Genomic DNA, 17,529 nt, shown 5'->3' with positions numbered 1-17,529 from the left:
GTGTGTAGTTGGATAGATTGACGATATTGCTGGGTGGGTTAGGGGTACCACTGTTGTGGCCCCATGTGGCAGGTAGGAGTTTAGACAGCTTACAGTCCTTTTTCCTTTGAAGAGAGGTGAAGTGAGTAATGTAGATCTCCTGTCTTATTCTAGTGAAGTCCGTTTGTATAGAAGTTTGGTTATTAATGAGAGTCTCCAAGTTGGAGAGCTCTTTTTTGATGTTTTCCTGTTTGCTGTATAGGATGCTGATCAGGTGGTTCCTCAGTTTTTTTGATAGAGTATGACATAATCTCTCACTGTGGTCCATGTAATATGTAGATAGCAGTGGATTTTTTACCTTTAGTCCATTTGGTATGATGTCCATCCGTTTGCATTTGGAAAGGAAGATGATATCTGTCTGTATTTGTGCAAGTTTCTTCATGAGGTTGATGGATTTCCATTCCATACAGCTAAATGCAGTGCCTTGCATGGTGTCAAGTATCAGAGGGTAGCCGTGTTAGTCTGGATCTGTAAAAGCAGCAAAGAATCCTGTGGCACCTTATAGACTAACAGACGTTTTGGAGCATGAGCTTTCGTGGGTGAATACCCACTTCCTCAGATGCATGTAATGGAAATATCCAGGGGCAGAAGAGAAACTGCTGAGCTTCAGTTCATCTGCAAATTTGACACCATCAGCTCAGGATTGAACAAAGACTGTGAATGGCTTGCCAATTACAGAACCAGTTTCTCCTCTCTTGGTTTTCACACCTCAACTGCTAGAACAGGGCCTCATCCTCCCTGATTGAACTGACCTCGTTACCTCCCTCGTTGAACTGACCTGATTGAACTGACCCCCTCTAGCTTGCTTGCTAGCACACATATTTATACCTGCCCCTGGATATATCCATTACATGCATCTGAGGAAGTGGGTATTCACCCACGAAAGCTCATGCTCCAAAACGTCTGTTAGTCTATAAGGTGCCACAGGATTCTTTGCTGCTTTTACAGATCCAGACTAACACGGCTACTCTCTGATACTTAAAAGCAACGTTGACTCTTCCCCAACAAGTCACGTTTATGTATGTGTCTGTTAATTCTGTTCTTTATTTTACTTTCAAACAATTTGCGAGGTACTGACATTAGGATTAGTGGCCTGTAATTTCTGGGATCACCTCTGAAGCCTTTTTAAAAAAAAAAACAGTATCACATTAGCTATTTTCGTCATCCAGTAGAGAGGCCAATTTAAATGACAGGTTTCATACCACATTTAGTAGTTCTGCAATTTGATATATGAGTTCCTTCTGGTCCTGGTGACATTTACTGTTTAATTTATCAGTTTGTACTAATATATCTGTGGCCAGTTATGACCGGTGCAGTCTGGGAGCCGGTGACACTGCTAAGTCCCCAACAATTCAGGTAGGCTGGCCTCTCTCACGCAGCTTTGGTGGGGACACAGCCAGCCTCTCCAGGCCCTGTTATCACCCAACACAGCAGCAAGTGGCACTACCCACCTACCTGAGATAACTGAGTGCTTTACCTAAGCCACTCACTCACAAATAGGAGACAACAGCCAATTTACCAGCTCCCCAGCCTTGCACCCTGCCTGGAGTATAAATCCAGAATACTGTTTTACACTGCACAGGTATCTGTACAATGCAAACTCGTTAATAGAGGTCACTTTCCCCTCAATTAATCATAGAATCATATAGAAAATTAAAAACCTCTAAAGATGGAGATTGAACCACCTCCCTAGGTAACCCATTCCAGTGCTTCACCACCCTCCTACTGAAATAATGTTTCCTAATATCCAGCCTAGGCCTCCCCACTGCAACCTGAGACCATTGCTCCTTGTTCTGTTATCTGCCACCACTGAGGACAGCCGAGCTCCATCCTCTTTGGAACCCTCCCTCAGGTAATTTAAGGCTGCTATCAAATCCTCCCTCACTCTTCTCTTCTGCAAACTAAATAAGCCCAGTTCCCTCAGCCTCTCCTCATAAGTTATGTGCCCCAAACCTCTAATCATTTCCTTTGCTTTGTGCTAGGCTCTCTCCAATTTGTCCACATCATTTCTGTAGTGAGGGGCTCAAAACTGGATACAATAGTTCAGATGTGGCCTCACCAGTGATGAATAGAGTGGAATAGTCGCTTCCCTCGATCTGCTGGCAATGCTCTTACTAATGCACCCCAAAATACGCCTTTTAACCATCTTGGCAACAAGGGCACACTGCTGACTCATATCCAGCTTCTCATCCTTTGTAAGTCTCAAGTTCTTTTCTGCAGAACTGTCGCTTAGCCAGTTGGTCCCTAGTCTGTAGCTGTTCATGGGATTCTTCCATCCTAAGTGCAGGACTCTGCACTTCACCTTGTTTAATCTCATCAGATTTCTTTTGGCCTAATCCTGCAATTTATCTAGGTCACTCTGGATCTGTAGCAGTGTGAGAGTCACTGCCACGGTGCCCCCGACTGGCTTTCCAGGGAATTAAATTTCCAGCCTCCAGAGCACCCCCTGTTGGACAGTGTCTTGCCTTTCACTGGCCCCCATGTCCCTCCCGGACCCCAGTGCCCCTTTCTCTTGGGAGATGCCCCCTGGCAGTACCGCCACGGTTTCTGGGTCTTCTCTCCCAGGGGAACCCCCCTCCCACTATCCTCACCTCTCCTCAGCGTAAGGCTACTGCCAGTCATCATCTAGCCCTCGTTCACTGGGGCAGACTGCAGTGTACAAGCCACTCACCACAGGTAAAGGGAGTTTGGACCTGCTGCCTCCGCCTACCCTTGTGCTGCCCCCTGCAACCGCAGTACCTGTTTGGCCTTGCACAAGGCTGGCAGCCTGGGGAGTTGCCAGGCAGCAGCTCCCCAGCTCCTCTCGCCTGTCCCCAGCCCTTTTCCACCTCAGGTGCTCTGGTACACTCCCCAGCAGCCAGGTCTGTCTCCCCCCACAGCTAGAGAAGGCTCACTAAGCGCCTGGCTCACAGCCCTTTTGTAAGGGCTAGATGAGGTCTGTTTGGGCCATGGCCCCCAGTGGTGCTGCTTCCCCAATCAGCCTGGGAGCTGCTTCCCCAGCCACAGTCCTCCCCTGGGCTGTTTTAAGCCCCCCAGGGCAGGAGCAGGTGACCACCCCACTACAGGCCTGTCAAGGTTCCTCCCCTACTCTGAACTTTAGGGTACAGATGTGGGGACCTGGATAAACACTTCTAAGCTTAACTACCAGCTTAGATCTGGGTTCGCTGCCACCATCGAGATTCCTCAGTGTCTGGAAGACCCCTTTCCCCCTATACCCTCCCTCTCCCTGGGTAGCCTTGAGAAACTTTTTCACCAAGTTCCTGGTGAAAACCAATCCAACCCCTTGGATCTTAACACAAGGAGAATTTAACCATCCCCCCCCTCCCTTCCCCCACCAATCCCTGGTGCGTCCAGATCCAATCCCCTTGGATCTTAAAACAAGGAAAAATCAATCAGGTTCTTAAAAAGAAAGCTTTTAATTAAAGAAAGAAAGGTAAAAATCATCTCTGTAAAATCAGGATCGAAAATACTTTACAGGGTAATCAGATTCATATAGCCCAGAAGAACCCCCTCTAGCCTTAGGTTCAAAGTACATCAAACAGAGGTAAAATCATCTCAACAAAAAGGAACATTTACAAGTTGAGAAAACAAAAATAAAACTAACACGCCTTGCCTGGCTGTTACTTACAAGTTTGAAACATGAGACACTGGTTCAGAAAGATTTGGAGAGCCTGTATTGATGTCTGGTCCCTCTTAGTCCCAAGAGCGAACAACCCCCAAAACAAAAAGCACAAATAAAAGACTTCCCCCCATCAAGGTTTGAAAGTATCTTGTCCCCTTATTGGTCCTCTGGTCAGGTATCAGCTAGGCTAGGTGAACTTCTTAACCCTTTACAGGTAAAAGAGGCATTAACCCTTAACTATCTGTTTATGACAGGACCCTATCCCTACTTTTAAGTTTATCTACCTCTCCCCACAGCTTAGTATCATCTGCAAGCTTGCTGAGGGTGCAGTACACCCCAGTGTGGGATAGATAGGCAGGAGCTTTTATTTACAGAGCTGACATTTTGGATCCCCAAGAGAAATTGGAGGCTTTTCATCTTCCTCTCCCTTTCAACATGAGGGTTGCGCTGACTGAGTGTATGGCTTCACTCTGTATATGGAAAGGTAGAAACCTCCCAACCAAACTATGGCTAAAGTATTGTGCTTCTCTAACCAGCCCCCTCCACCCTGTACAATGCCCCTTCAGCAGATCCTGTGGGCAGTGGCTACTGTGACAGGCCCTGGTAGCACATCTCTGATTAACCTGTGCTAGCAGGGAGCTGGAGAGAGTCCTAGAGCAGTTGTGGAGGCACAGAGATTGGGGGTTGGAGAGGCGAGCTACCAGTGGATCACTGAGATCTGAGCATAACTTTGGAGATCCCTGGATTCTGGGTCCCATTTTTCATTCCTCAGGGACAAGGGAAGGGACCTCCCCTTCTGGAACAATCCAAGAGAAATTTCCATATATGGGGCCTTTTCCAGTCTCTCTTCCCTGGACTGCACCCTGGGTTTATAATGCAGAAAAGAGATTGATGAGAGAAATACGGTCCTACGTTATTATTATTACTATTACTTATTATTCTATTATTCCTTTTTATTTTAGCAAGACAACAGCTGTGACATCATGACTGTTAGCACTTGGCCGCCTCAAGGTAGCCATGTGACTAATCAGAACCACACGAACATTGCTGACTGGCCTGGATTCCAAGAATAGATCCTGCAGCAAGGCTTGCACTGCAGTCCAGTTGGATAGGATCACCACCCATCCCCTGTTAATTGGCCTCCTAAAGTTTGCATTGGCCACGATGGGGTTAAAGCTGCTGCACAGGAAGCCAAGCAGCTGAAGTTCCCTGATGGCCAAGTGGCCCCCAAAGGAATGTGCAAACATGCTTCATAAAGACACTTCCCTCTGTGTCTGAACAGATACTGCCTGCTGCTCATGCAGCCTCTCTGACGACTCCTTGTCCTTTAGGGTGAAGACTTGTGGTATCAGCAGCTCCCCTTCTAGCAGGAATTGGGTAAGTTGGCAAGTTTCGCTATCTTTAAAATGAGTAGAGGAAAGGCTCTAAGCTGTTCATATTTGCAGATGATCTGTGCAGCAACAGAAGACTCAGCTGGGCTCCCTGAGTGAGTCAGTGATGGGATTGGAGGGCAGGCAGCACTAGGTAGCTTGCGAACCCCTCCTCTACATCTTCCTAGGGTCAATGGTCGGTTATTCAAGCTACACAGAAATCTGAGATAAAGCGAGGTTGGAGTGTGAAAACCCTGATGCTCCAAGTCAGGATTTCTCAAGGGCTCCCATTTCTAGAAATGCTGAAAGTTCTGGCCCGATCCTGCCAGAGGCTGAGCGATAGGAGACCCCATGGAATAACAGTGACTAGTTCCCAAATTGCCTCAGGTTTATTTGCTTCTGGAAATTTAATCAGCAAATAATTTTCAAAGGTTTTATTCTCTGCCTTTATTGTGAAAGCAGGAATTCAGAGCTGTGTTGCTCTGTGATAACAAGTCCGATAGGATATATTTCTGTTTCCTGACTGGCTGAGGGCTCTATAATTTCTTCCCTGTGGAGGCCCCTCAGAGTTACAGGGCAACCAGCATCTCTGCCTCCTCTCTGCTCTCTGAATTTCAGATGTCAGGTCTTGTACCTTGCCCTCTTCTGGGGTGGAATCCCATGATCCTCCCACCCTGAGCTACAGCACACTATGTGTCCGAGAGGCTTTGGCGCACGTGGTCCTTCTCTCTGGGAGGCTCTGAGCAGTGCTGAGGTGAGTGACCAGCCAGCCTTCTTGAACCAAAATACTGTTTAATCTGAACAACAGGAATAAAGTGTAACATGGGAGAATAAGAGGTTTTTCAAACAACTGCCTGTACATGTATCTGATCCCAAGCTCTCCCAATCTGACGGGGACCCAGGCTGGCCGAGGGCCTTCAGACATTCCCAGGGGTGTCTGTGTCTGTCAGTCTGAAGAGCTTCTCAGCAATAATTGCTCCATCTCTGGACAGGCCCCCAGTCCTGGCAAAACAATTTCTTAATGTGGCTGTAGCCTGAGTTGTTTTTTTTTAAGTCTTGGAAGGGCTCAAAGACTCCCTGATTTAGAACACAAAATATGTCTAATTATTGTGTCTTGAGGGGGAGGGGAATTTTTCCCTGGAAGCAGGTTATCTCATAGCTACCTATTGCAGGGCTTCTTCCACCTTCCCCTGCAGCATCTGGTACCGGTCACTCGATACTGAGCTATATGGACTACAGGTCTAATCCAGTCTGGCAGTGCCTATCTTTCTCTCAGTGTTGTAAATCCAAGACTATATTTTTGCTGATCTTCCTAAAGCTCCTTGGCGTCTCTAGACTTGCACTGAGAGCAGAATGATGTTTCACTAAATATCATCTAGTCTCCTCTTCTTTTTTCTTTTCAGTAAGAAAAGTTAAAAATTCATTGGATCTGCCCAGTATATTATGTCAGCTGCCAATGACACCAAATTCAACTCTGCAGTGTTCCTTCTCACTGGGATACCTGGGCAGGAAGACGCCCATATCTGGATCTCTATCCTCTTCTGCTTAATGTATGTTATTTCAATATTAGGAAATTCAGTCATTCTCTTCATTATAAAAACAGATTCAAGCCTCCATGAGCCCATGTACATTTTTCTTTCCATGTTGGCCATCACAGACCTTGGCATATCGATATCCACCATGCCGACGATACTGGGCATATACTTGTTTAACTCCAGGGAGATCAGCTTCAAAGCCTGTTTTGCCCAGCTGTTCTTCATCCACTCGCTTCAATTCATTGAATCCTCCGTGCTCTTGCTGATGGCCTTTGACCGCTTCATCGCGATCCGTGACCCGCTGAGATATGCCTCCATCTTAACCCTGCCAAGAATAGCCAGTATGGGACTGGTGTTTGCACTAAGAGGTGTAGCTGTAATATTCCCATTCCCATTTCTACTGAAAAGGTTCCAATACTGTGGAGCCAATGTCCTCTCCCATTCCTACTGCTTGCACCAAGAGGTCATGAAGATGGCTTGTTCAGATATCACAGTCAACAGCATCTATGGCTTGTTTGTTACACTCTTAACAGTGGGACTGGATTCGCTGTTCATATTTCTCTCTTATGTGGTGATCCTCAAAACAGCGCTCAGCTTTGCGTCCAATGCAGAGTGCCTCAGGGCACTGAACACCTGCATCTCCCACCTCTGTGCTGTCCTGCTATTCTATTCACCAGAGATTGGCTTGTCTGTGTTACACAGATTTGGAAAGGGATCATCTTCCTTGCTTCAGATTTTCCTGGGATACATCTCCTTGCTGGTCCCACCCCTGATTAATCCAGTTGTGTACAGCATGAAAAGCAGACACCTGCGTGCAAGGATAATCAGGGCATTCGTGAAATGACGGTTCAGTTCAAGACCCAGCTGCAACCCTGCTGACACAGGAGATGATAAACACGGACCACCTATTCCATCCTGGAGCCTTACATCCAAGACTACATGAGCTTACTGATCTCTACTCTGTAGGGCGAGGTTCAGATGGGGTCTAATACCTGGAGCAATGGGAGCGGGGCTGGTGAGGGAGGACAGGGCACTGGGGGAAGGAGACCAAGGCTGGCAGCAGCATTTTCAAAGTGACTGTGTTTGTTGGGAGCCAGGGCACAGGAGGGATGTTGGCCCATAAATTGCCTTGTGGGTGGCTGCTCCGACCTCAGAATTCCTCTCTATACTCTCAATAAAGGGATGGGATGTGGATGTTGTTTCCCGTTACACCTGGTCTGTCACTGTCCAGTCTCTGGTTAAACATCCAGGGGCCATGAAAAAAGCTGCAGAGCTGTTCTGCAGTCACAGTCCTGGCCCTTCCTGAGTGCTCTGGGTGCTGTGTGATCCGTGGGGGCTGCTCCAACTGTGGACAGGGGCTATTCATGGGGCACAGTCACACATCCTTCCCCTGCGTCCTCAGGAAAGGGCTTGTGTCTGAGTCATGTTAGAGACATGATTAACACAGGAACCCCAGGAGAAGCCATTCAGGCAGCCCAGCCACTCCATGCCTGTTGATGACTCTGCATTCAGCACTCCTACAGAGTGCCCCCCATCTAGCCACAATGCCCCGGATATGGAGCACAGCTGTGTCTGTGAGTGAGGGTCTGACACACAGGAGTTCTGGCAAGAGACTCTGGCCCATTTTCTGGCCATCTTCCCCCTTTGTTGGTGCTGCCCCAGCAATGCAAAGGGGTGGAAACAGGCCTCAGCTCCCTGACAGAGGCACTGCCAGCTCCTATCCCAGCCCAGCCCATTCAGTGCAGGATGGCCCCCCTTTCTAAAGGGAAAAGTGGGACACAGGCAGGAGCCCCATCCCCTCTGCGACCCCACCCTTCCCCCTCATCTTCCCCCAAAACCCGTCCATTAGAGAGGCCAGCAGCCAGAGCTAAGCCATGGTAAGTGCCGCCCAGGGAGAAAGGGTCACTTTGGGGAACCTGGAACCTCCAGCTGCCCTGGAATGGTTGTGGGGACTTGGGGGAAAGAGGAGCAGGGCCTCATAGTGAGGGGGGCTAGGGCTTTCTCATCCCCCTCCCCACTGAGCAGGGGTGGCTCAAGATATTTTGCTGTCCCAAGCACAGCAGGCAGACTTCCTTGCTGGCTTGCTTGCAGGAGGTCCGCTGAAGCCGCGGGACCAGCGGACCCTCTGCAGGCATGCCACCAAAGGCAACCTGCCTGCCGTCCTTGTGGTGACCAGCAGAGTGCCCCCCGTGGCTTGCCACCTCAGGCACGTGCTTGGTGTGCTGGTGCCTGGAGCTGCCCCTGCCACTGATAAGAGGCTTGTGCCACCCATGAGCTTCAGGTATTCACAGAATGGCACAGCTGGGAATTCAGACTTGGCTGGAGTGATCTGTGCTCCTGGAAGCTGTTACCAATGGGCAGAGGTCAGCCCAGCCCCCAGGCTGCTCTAAACTCAACTGAGGAAGACAGAGAAAAGGCCAGAGAATCAAACCACTTTAAGTGACCCTTTGTCATCCCCACTCTCTGCAGCACACGGTGGAGCTCTGCTGGCACAGCACAGAATCCAGCCGGGCCTGTGAAAACTGAAAGGTGAGATTGCCGAGCAGTGTCTTGATTCCAGAAGTTGGGGCTCTAAGAAAGACGGGAAATGGTGCAAGACTCCTCATGAAATCCCAGGAGTTGGTGCAACTGGCCATATCTCAAGCGGAGCACCACAAACGCAGGCACTGAGAGTTAGTTAATGGTCACAGAGTCCATCAGTTGAAGAGACACTGTTTCCCTCCGCACTTGGCTGCAGAGCTTCGTGTTGTAAGGAACAGGATTACACCACAGACAGCTGGACACAACAGTGATGGGCTCGCAGAGCCGCTGGGTTCCTGAGGCACAGCTCAGATGGTCTCCTCCCCTAGTCAGGCATGAGATGCACACACTGGGTAAGCAAGGCCATGCACATTCTTAATAGACATGGGAGTGACCCAAGCCAAGCTCACATGCCTGCTGCTAGCTCTCTGTTGGACCCCCACAACTCCTCCCCCAATCTAGGTACCCCCAACTTGGTGATGATAATAATTTGGATGCAGGGTGTGAGGTCTATCTCCAGTTCTAGAAAGGGTCTCACTGCTCATGGAGTGAGTCGGAGCCAGGATCAGTCCGAGGGGCTGTCCAGCAGGGCTCTGTTCAGCCAGGCAACTCTCTCCAGATCCTTCTGTCTCTGAAAGCACTTCCTGATTCCTACTCTTACTTCCGAGCTGCAGGAGGGGCCAAGAACTCCCTCGTCAAAGGGGGCTGGGCTGATGACAGGTCTCATCACCAAGGGGTGTTGGGAAGGGTTCAGATTCTCCACCCAGTACCCCAAATTGTCCTTATGAGTCACACAGAGCTGAAATCTCTCTAAGGAATATAGCTCTGACCCCAATTATTGTAGCATCCGAGCACCTCACAATCACTAACATATTTACCAGTACAACCCCCTGTGCAGCAGGGCCGTGCTACTAACACCAGTGGGCAGATCCCAAGACCAGAAGACACCATTGTGATCACCTAGTCTGACCCCCTGTATAGAACAGGCCAGAGACCTGCCCCGAAATACTCCTAGAGCAGAGCTATGAGAACAACATCTAGCCTAGATTTAACAATTGTCAGTGATAGAGAATCTGCCATTGCCCTTGGTAAATTGTTCCTATGGTTAATTACCCTCATAGTTAAAAAAATTACGCCTTAGTTCCAGTCTCAATTTGTCTAGCTTCAGCTTCCAGCCATTGAATCCTGTTATAATGTTCTCTCGTTGATTGAATGGCCCATTGTAAAATATTTGTTCCTCATGCTGGTATTTACAGACTGTGATCAAGTCGCATCATAACCTTCTCTTTGTTATGCTAAATAGATTGAGCGCCTTGAGTCCATCACTATAAGGCAGGTTTTCTAATCCTTTAATCATTCCCATAGCTATTCTCTGACCCACCTCCAATTTAACAACTTCCTTCTTGAACTGTAGACACCAGAACTGGATCCCGTCAGTGGTTACACTGGGGCCAAATACAGAGGGAAAATTACCTCTCTATTCCTACTTGAGATGTCCCTGGTTGTACATCCCAGATTGCACTCACTTTTTGAGCCCTAGAACCAAACTAGGAGTTGACATTCAGCTGATTATGACTCCCAAGTCGTTTTCAGAGTCACTGTTTCCCTAGATTGGGTCCCCCATCTGGTAAGGATGGCTGGCATCCCTTGTTCCTAGATTTATACCTCTATATTGAGCCGTATTAAAACACTTATTTTTGTGGCACAAAGGAACTAAGTGAGTTTCCCAAGGTCACAGGAGAAGTCTGTGGAAGAGCCTGGAATTAAGCCAGATCCCAGGGTAGCACTTTAACCATGAACCATCCTTCCTCACTGGGGCTAGTGGCTGGGGAGGGGGCAGTTGTCAGCTCAGCAGGCTGAGATTAGCAGAAACAGAGGGAATTAAAGCCTGTGACATCACAAAACAGGAACGCAAGAAGAATTCCTTTGCCAGATTATAATGCAGAGTCATGCTTTCTCCTGAATCAAATTCTTTTTTTTTTGGACCCAATTAACTTTTGGCCTTTACAACATCCCTTGGCAATGAGTTCTGCAGGCTGGCTGCACATTGTGTGAAGAAATACGTCCTTTAATTTGTTTTAAACCTGCTGCCTATTAATTTCATTTGGTGACCCCAGTTCTTGTGTTATCATAGAATATCAGGGTTGGAAGGGACCTCAGGAGGTCATCTATCCACCCCCCTGCTCAAAGCTTATGAGAAGGATTAAATAGCACTTCTTTATTTACTTTCTCCACATCAGTCATATCCCCACTAAGTTGTCTCTTTTCCAAGATGAAAAGTCCAAGTCTTATGGGTCTGTTAATCTCTCCTCATATGGAAGCTGTTCCATATCCCTAAACATTTTTGTTGTCCTTCTCTGTACTTGTACAGTTCAGATGTATCTTTTTTGAGATGGGGCAACTGGAAGTGCAGGCGGTATTCAAGATGGGGGCGTGCCAGGGATTTGTACTGAGGCAATCTGATATTTTCTGTTTATTATCTATCCCTTTCCTAATGGTACCTAACATTCTGTTCAATCTTCTTTGACTGCTATTATCTATCCCTTTCCTAATGGTACCTAACATTCTGTTCAATCTTCTTTGACTGCTGCTTCACCATAAATGGAGGATTTCAGAGAACTATCCCCACTAATGACAAGATCTCTTTTTTGAGTAGTAACAGCTAATTTCAATCCCATCATTTTGTATGTATCATTGGTATTATGTTTTCCACTGCACATTACTTTGCACTTATCAACAGTGAATTTCATCTGCCCTTTTCTTGCCCAGTCCCCCAGTTTTGTGACTTTGTAAGCTGAGTTACTGGGTGGACATCTGAATATCTGAGTTCTCATATGTTGACAGAAACCATTGTCCTTGGGGCTCTAAAGCATTCCTGCCTGATCTGAGGTTTCTGCCTTAGCTGCTAGCTAAACTTTAACTATTGCTTGACATACGCTAGTCAATAAAAATCAGGATTGTCACAGTAGAATCACAGAAGATGAGGGTTGGAAGAGAATCCCAGCCTCTTACCTTCCTTGGGGAGTGCCTCCTGGGAGGCAGGGAAATGGGATTGGGGCTGCTCTTGGGCCCTCCAACCCCCTGCCCAGTGCAGGTGGAAGATCTGGGGTCCTCACAGAGCTTGCTGTATAGCTCTTATGATCCTTGGGCTCTGGCTTCCAGCCTGGCCTGTGAGCAGAGCCTTGGAGGAAGCGGATGAGCAGGGGACAGAGCCATGGGGAGAAAAGATGGGGCAGGAGCCTCAGGAGCAGAGGGGAGCAGGGGTGGAGCCTTAGGAGATGAGGGGGAGCAGGGAGGAGAAGAGATGGAGCAGAGGTGCGGTTCACAGAGGGGGATCCTGCCTCTGACTCGCTTTTGCCGTGTGAAATGGTGGTACCTGATACTGCATGGGCTGGTGGGGCTAGGAACTAGCTGTGCCTCTGTGAGGAAGCTGAGGCCTGTTTCTACCCCTTTGCGAGCAACTGGTGCCGGAGAGGGAACCCAGGCCTGAGTCTCCTGCCAGGACTCCTGTGTGTCACTCTCATTCACACATCCAGCTCTGCTCTGCCTCGGGGGCATTGCAGTTGGCTGGGGCTGGGCTCAGGAGGTGTGTGGTGTACAGAGCCATCAACGGGGGAGGGGCTGCCTGAGTGGATTCTCCTGGGCTCCTGTCTCTGATACGACTCAGTCACAAGCACTTGGCTCAGGGGGTAGGGAAAGGGTGGGTGGTCTGTGCCCCTTGAATAGCCCCTGTCCACAGCTTGTGCTAGGGGCTATTCAAGGCACCAGGGCACCAAGCGCCTACCTGGGGTGGAAAGCTGCAGGGGGGCAGCCTGCTGGTCGCCATGAGGTCTGCAGTCAGGCTGCCTTCAGTGGCATGCCTGCGGGAGGTCCGCTGGTCCCGCGGCTTCGGCAGCAATTCAGCAGTAGGTACTCTGAATCCACGTTACCAGTGGACCTCCCTCAGGCAAGCTGCTGAAAACTGCCTGACTGCCACGCTTGGGGTGGCAAAATACACAGAGCCACCCCTGGCTGGTGCAGTCCCCATGGGTCACTGAGAACCCAGAGCCCTCAGGAAGGGCCAGAACTCTGACTGCAGAACAGCTCTGAAGCTTTTTCGTAGCCCTGGGATATTTCACCACAGACGGGACAGAGACAGGCCAGGTGTAATGGTGAACAACATCCACGAACCTTCTCTTTATTGACTGCATCAACAGGAATTCTAAGGTCAGAACAAACACCGACATGGATCATTGTGGGCGAACATCCCACCAGTCCCTGGGATCTCCACAATCACAGTCTGGATCCTATCTCTACCACCCAGCATATCTACCTCCCTAGCAGCTCTAAGACACGATATGGATCCAACTGAATAAATGGTTGTCTGTGAAAATGCTAATAACCCACCTGAGAGAGAGGAGAAGGAGATTATCTGGGCTGATAAGACAAAGAAAGCAGCTATGAAAGTACTGCTGGAGAAGGCACAACACTTTGCCCAGAGAGCACAGATCACCATCACAACCGTCTAGGAAAAGTGCTTGCAGTGGGGATCACAAGGAAAGCCCAACTTGGGGGTGGACTTTTTCCATGGGAAGAACTCTGGGTAAGGAAGCAGCTTCATTGATGGCTAGCTAATATGTAAAGTGCCCTTATATCCTTACCTCATCAGAGCGTTGAATAGCAAGTACTCAATGACGAGCTTGAACTGAGATCCCTCCTGAAGGGAGCACTGAGGGGAAAGGAAACCCAGTAACTCAACATATGTTAAGGTTCAGGATGGAGTTAAAAGACCAAATGCATTTTCAACAAACCAAATTGTCCAAGCAAAAGGCGCGGTGTAATAAATATTCTTGGAAACGCCTACCTGTAATGAAAGGTTTGACATTATTGGTAAATGTAATGATGCAATGTTTGTTGCTAGTGGTCAACCTTAAAACAAAGAGTTTGGTATTGATGGTAAATCCTATGAAAAGTTATAACGTATTCTTTTGGGGAAAGGCTTTTGGACTTACTAGTTTTGGGATATATAAAGTGATTTATATATCCATCTAATATTTTATATTTTGAGGCCTAGTATCAATGACATATACTTGACATGAAGACACACATTTCAAGTTGGCAACCGAAGCAAGAATTTAAGGTCAAGAACTATTAGAACTATGTGTGCAAAAACAATCTTGTTATGTTCCAAGAAAAACACAGAGAATCAGCAGAAAAGGAAACAACACCAGCTCGAGAGAGATAAAATTGTGTAAGAATTGGAGGAAATGCATTTCGTCCTGAGGTGACATGTACCCAGTCAATATGGGGATAGTTGAAATTCCCCACTATTGTTGAGTTCTCTTTTTCGATAGTCTCTGTAATCTCCCTCAGCATTTCATCGTCCCTATCACTGTCCTGGTCAGGTGGTCGATAATAGATCCCTATTGTTATATTCTTATTAGAGCATGAAATTACTATTTATAGAGGTGCTGTGGAACACGTGGATTCATTTAAGATTTTTACTTCATTTGATTCTATATATTTTTTCGCATATAGTGCCACTCCTTCCCCTCCACCTTTCCCCGACCTGTTCTGTACTTCTGATGTATTTTGTACCCCGGAATGATTGTGTCCCATTGATTGTCCTCAATCCACCAGGTTTCTGGATGCCTATTATATCTATATCGTCCTTTATCACGAGGCACACTAGTTCATCCATCTTATTATTTAGACTTCTAGCATTTGTGTACAAGCACTTGAAAAATTTGTCACTGTTTATTTGTCTGCCCTTTTCTGAGGTGTTAGATTCTTTTTTATGTGAATGTTTCTTTTCTGATCTGGCCCAAAGATTATCCTCCTCCATCCTCTCCTCCTGACTAAAAACTAGAGAATCTCTATCAATAGACTCTCCTCTAAGAGAAGTCTCTGTCTGATCCATGTGCTTCTCTGCAGCAGTCGGCTCTCCTCCATCTCTTAGTTTAAAAACTGCTCTGCAACATTTTTAATGTTAAGTGTAGCAGCCTGGATCTACATCCCTCCTGTGGCCCTAACTCCTTCTCTCTATGTCATTGTCACATCCACGCATTGAGGCTCTGCCTGCCTACCCAGCCCTGTGCGTGGAACTGGAAGCATTACTGAGAATGCCATCATAGAGGTCTTGGACTTCAGTCTCTTTCCTAGCAGCATAATTTTGGCCTCCAGGATGTCTCTCCTACCCTTCCCTATGTCATTGGTACCTACATATACCACGAACACCAAGTCCTCCCCAGCACCACGTTTGAGCCTTTCTAGATGCCTCGAGAAATCCACAACCTTTGCACCAGGCAGGCAAGTCACCATACAGTTCTCCCAGTCATCACAAACCCAGCTATCTGTTTCTAACATACCAAATATATTATTCTCCATCCCATATCTTAAGAATCTAAATATTGTTTTGTTTTTTTTCACTGCTGAAAATGAGCAGGTGTTTCTTTTGAGCTGCTATCAATGTCGTCCAGGTCTTTTCCCTGAAGTATGTTCTAGTTTGGATGTTTCTCTCACTACACGTCTTAGAAAAAGTTTTTTTTTCTCCCCCTCTCTGAGTTCGAGCAACTGGATGAATGGGGACCTCTCTTCAGTATGGACTCCCTATCCTGGCTCTCATTGCATTAAGGAACATTCATGGAAAACCAGTATCTATACTTGTGTTTTACCGCTGCCTCTTAAGGCTCCCTCACTACAAAGTGTAGGAATTATTAATGCAGGGAGCACCACAAAATATGGAATTGGATTTAGTAAGGTCATTGTTAATAGTTATTTTTTTCTGAATAATGAAAATGTCATTTTACAGTGTGTGAAGAGCGATCAACCTGCTTCTCCCATGAGAACAGCCTCCACTACTGCATGCAGTGTCTCATATTTACATTATTTCTCCATGCAGGCATTTCTACTGCGACTATCACGCGAGATCCTGGGAACACACAGAAAGTCAAGGGCACATAGGGCACATGCAGAAGACGCCCTTATGCGTCACAGTTGGACACCATCTCACATACTCCATGTCAGATTCGAACACAACCGACTTCAGCAACCCCTCCACCTTCATCCTGCTGGGCATTCCTGGCTTGGAGGTTGCCCATGTCTGGATCTCCATCCCCTTCTGCACCATGTACATCATAGCTATCTTGGGGTTGTGTGCACATAGCCAGGCTATTGACCCAGAGTCACCCTTTAGAGACAGGTTAGAAAAGTATGTAAATAGTAATTTGGGCCATTCCACATTAAGTAGGCTGGAGCTTTGAAATATAGACTTGTATTATTAAAGAAATGGAAGAAGTTAGTGACTCTAGTAGTCTACATTTACCGACAGCTTGTTAGAGGTTAGCAGTGTAACCAAACAATTCCAGTCTAGAGCTGTATTCAGTTAATTCAGAGATGAAAAGGAAATATTATTAGATGGATCTTGGGTGCAATAATTCATTTTCATTATGTCTCTTTAATGTTTCTTGTGAACTCTCTATAAACTGCTTAATGGATAATAACCTTATGTTAATCCAGGTAGTTAATTACCAGTGATGTTTAGGAAATAGAAGGTTACTTCAAAAGCCCATTGTTCACCCAAGGACTGTTGTGCTGCCACCAACCTGTATAAAGGGCTCTTGGAATCTGATCTTTTTTATCTCAGCTCTGCTTAAGCATCATCAGGGAAAGCTTGAGTCACAAGACTCTGGTCTCCAGTTATATCCTGCATCGCCCTGATAATGAAAATTTTCACATTGGACTGTAATCTCTTGACTAATTGGGAAAGAACTCTGCGGAACTCTGAAGCCAGCCATCTCTGCTATGAAACTGACTTAAAAACTCTAATCGTGCCCCTGAGTCTAATTATCTTTTAACCAATACGCTCTCTTTTTAAATAAATCTTAGTTTAGTTAATAAGAACTGGCTGTAAGTGATTATTTGAGTAATATATGAAATATTTATTCACCTGGGAGGTGATGTGTATAAGCCTTTTGGATTGGTAGAATTTTATTATATGATAAGCATGATTTTCAATAATCATCATCATACTTGACTTGTCTGTGTGGATGGAAGCCCAAGGCTGGATGGCTTTAAGGGAATGTGTTTTGTCTTCTGTGTAAGCAGTAAAGCATTGTGAAAGCTGTTTTGCTTCTGCCTTGGTAAATCCAAGTGTGAGAATAACCACCCATTTGGGGGATTGTCTGCCCCTTCTTTGCAGTTTGCCCTAATTGTGCAATCTCAGAATTGGGCCCCCTGGAACCCCATTCACAGGTTGCTAAAACAATTACTCTACTTTAGACAGCAGAAGAGACACCCAGATTCAGGAAAACACAACACAACACAACATCTTCACACCATTTCCTTCTTCAGTGGAGTTAAGAACGGTCGTGTTGTGTTAGACCAAAGGTCCATCTAGCCCAGTATCCTGTCTTGCAACAGTGGCCAATGTCAGATGCTTCAGAGGGACTGAACAGAACACATA

The 17,529-nt window shown here is 46.9% G+C and overlaps 1 protein-coding gene across 1 annotated transcript; it reads left to right on the top strand.

Annotated features, from left to right (window-relative positions):
* The first annotated feature begins 6,441 nt into the window (after window positions 1-6,441).
* Window positions 6,442-7,410, top strand: LOC115644160 (olfactory receptor 51G2-like). The gene has a single exon (XM_030548276.1). The coding sequence runs from the start codon at window positions 6,475-6,477 to the stop codon at window positions 7,408-7,410; it is 936 nt and encodes a 311-aa protein (XP_030404136.1). The 5' UTR covers window positions 6,442-6,474.
* Window positions 7,411-17,529: the final 10,119 nt, after the last annotated feature.

Source organism: Gopherus evgoodei, unplaced genomic scaffold, assembly GCF_007399415.2.
Source record: "Gopherus evgoodei ecotype Sinaloan lineage unplaced genomic scaffold, rGopEvg1_v1.p scaffold_93_arrow_ctg1, whole genome shotgun sequence".
Classification (NCBI taxonomy): domain Eukaryota; kingdom Metazoa; phylum Chordata; order Testudines; family Testudinidae; genus Gopherus; species Gopherus evgoodei.
The sequence above is the reverse complement of the archived record's forward strand: the minus strand, read 5'-3'. Positions and strand labels throughout refer to the sequence as shown.

Excerpts from the sequence above, each read along its gene's own strand:
- LOC115644160 (XM_030548276.1), top strand. The coding sequence starts at position 6,475 with ATGTCAGCTGCCAATGACACCAAATTCAACTCTGCAGTGTTCCTTCTC.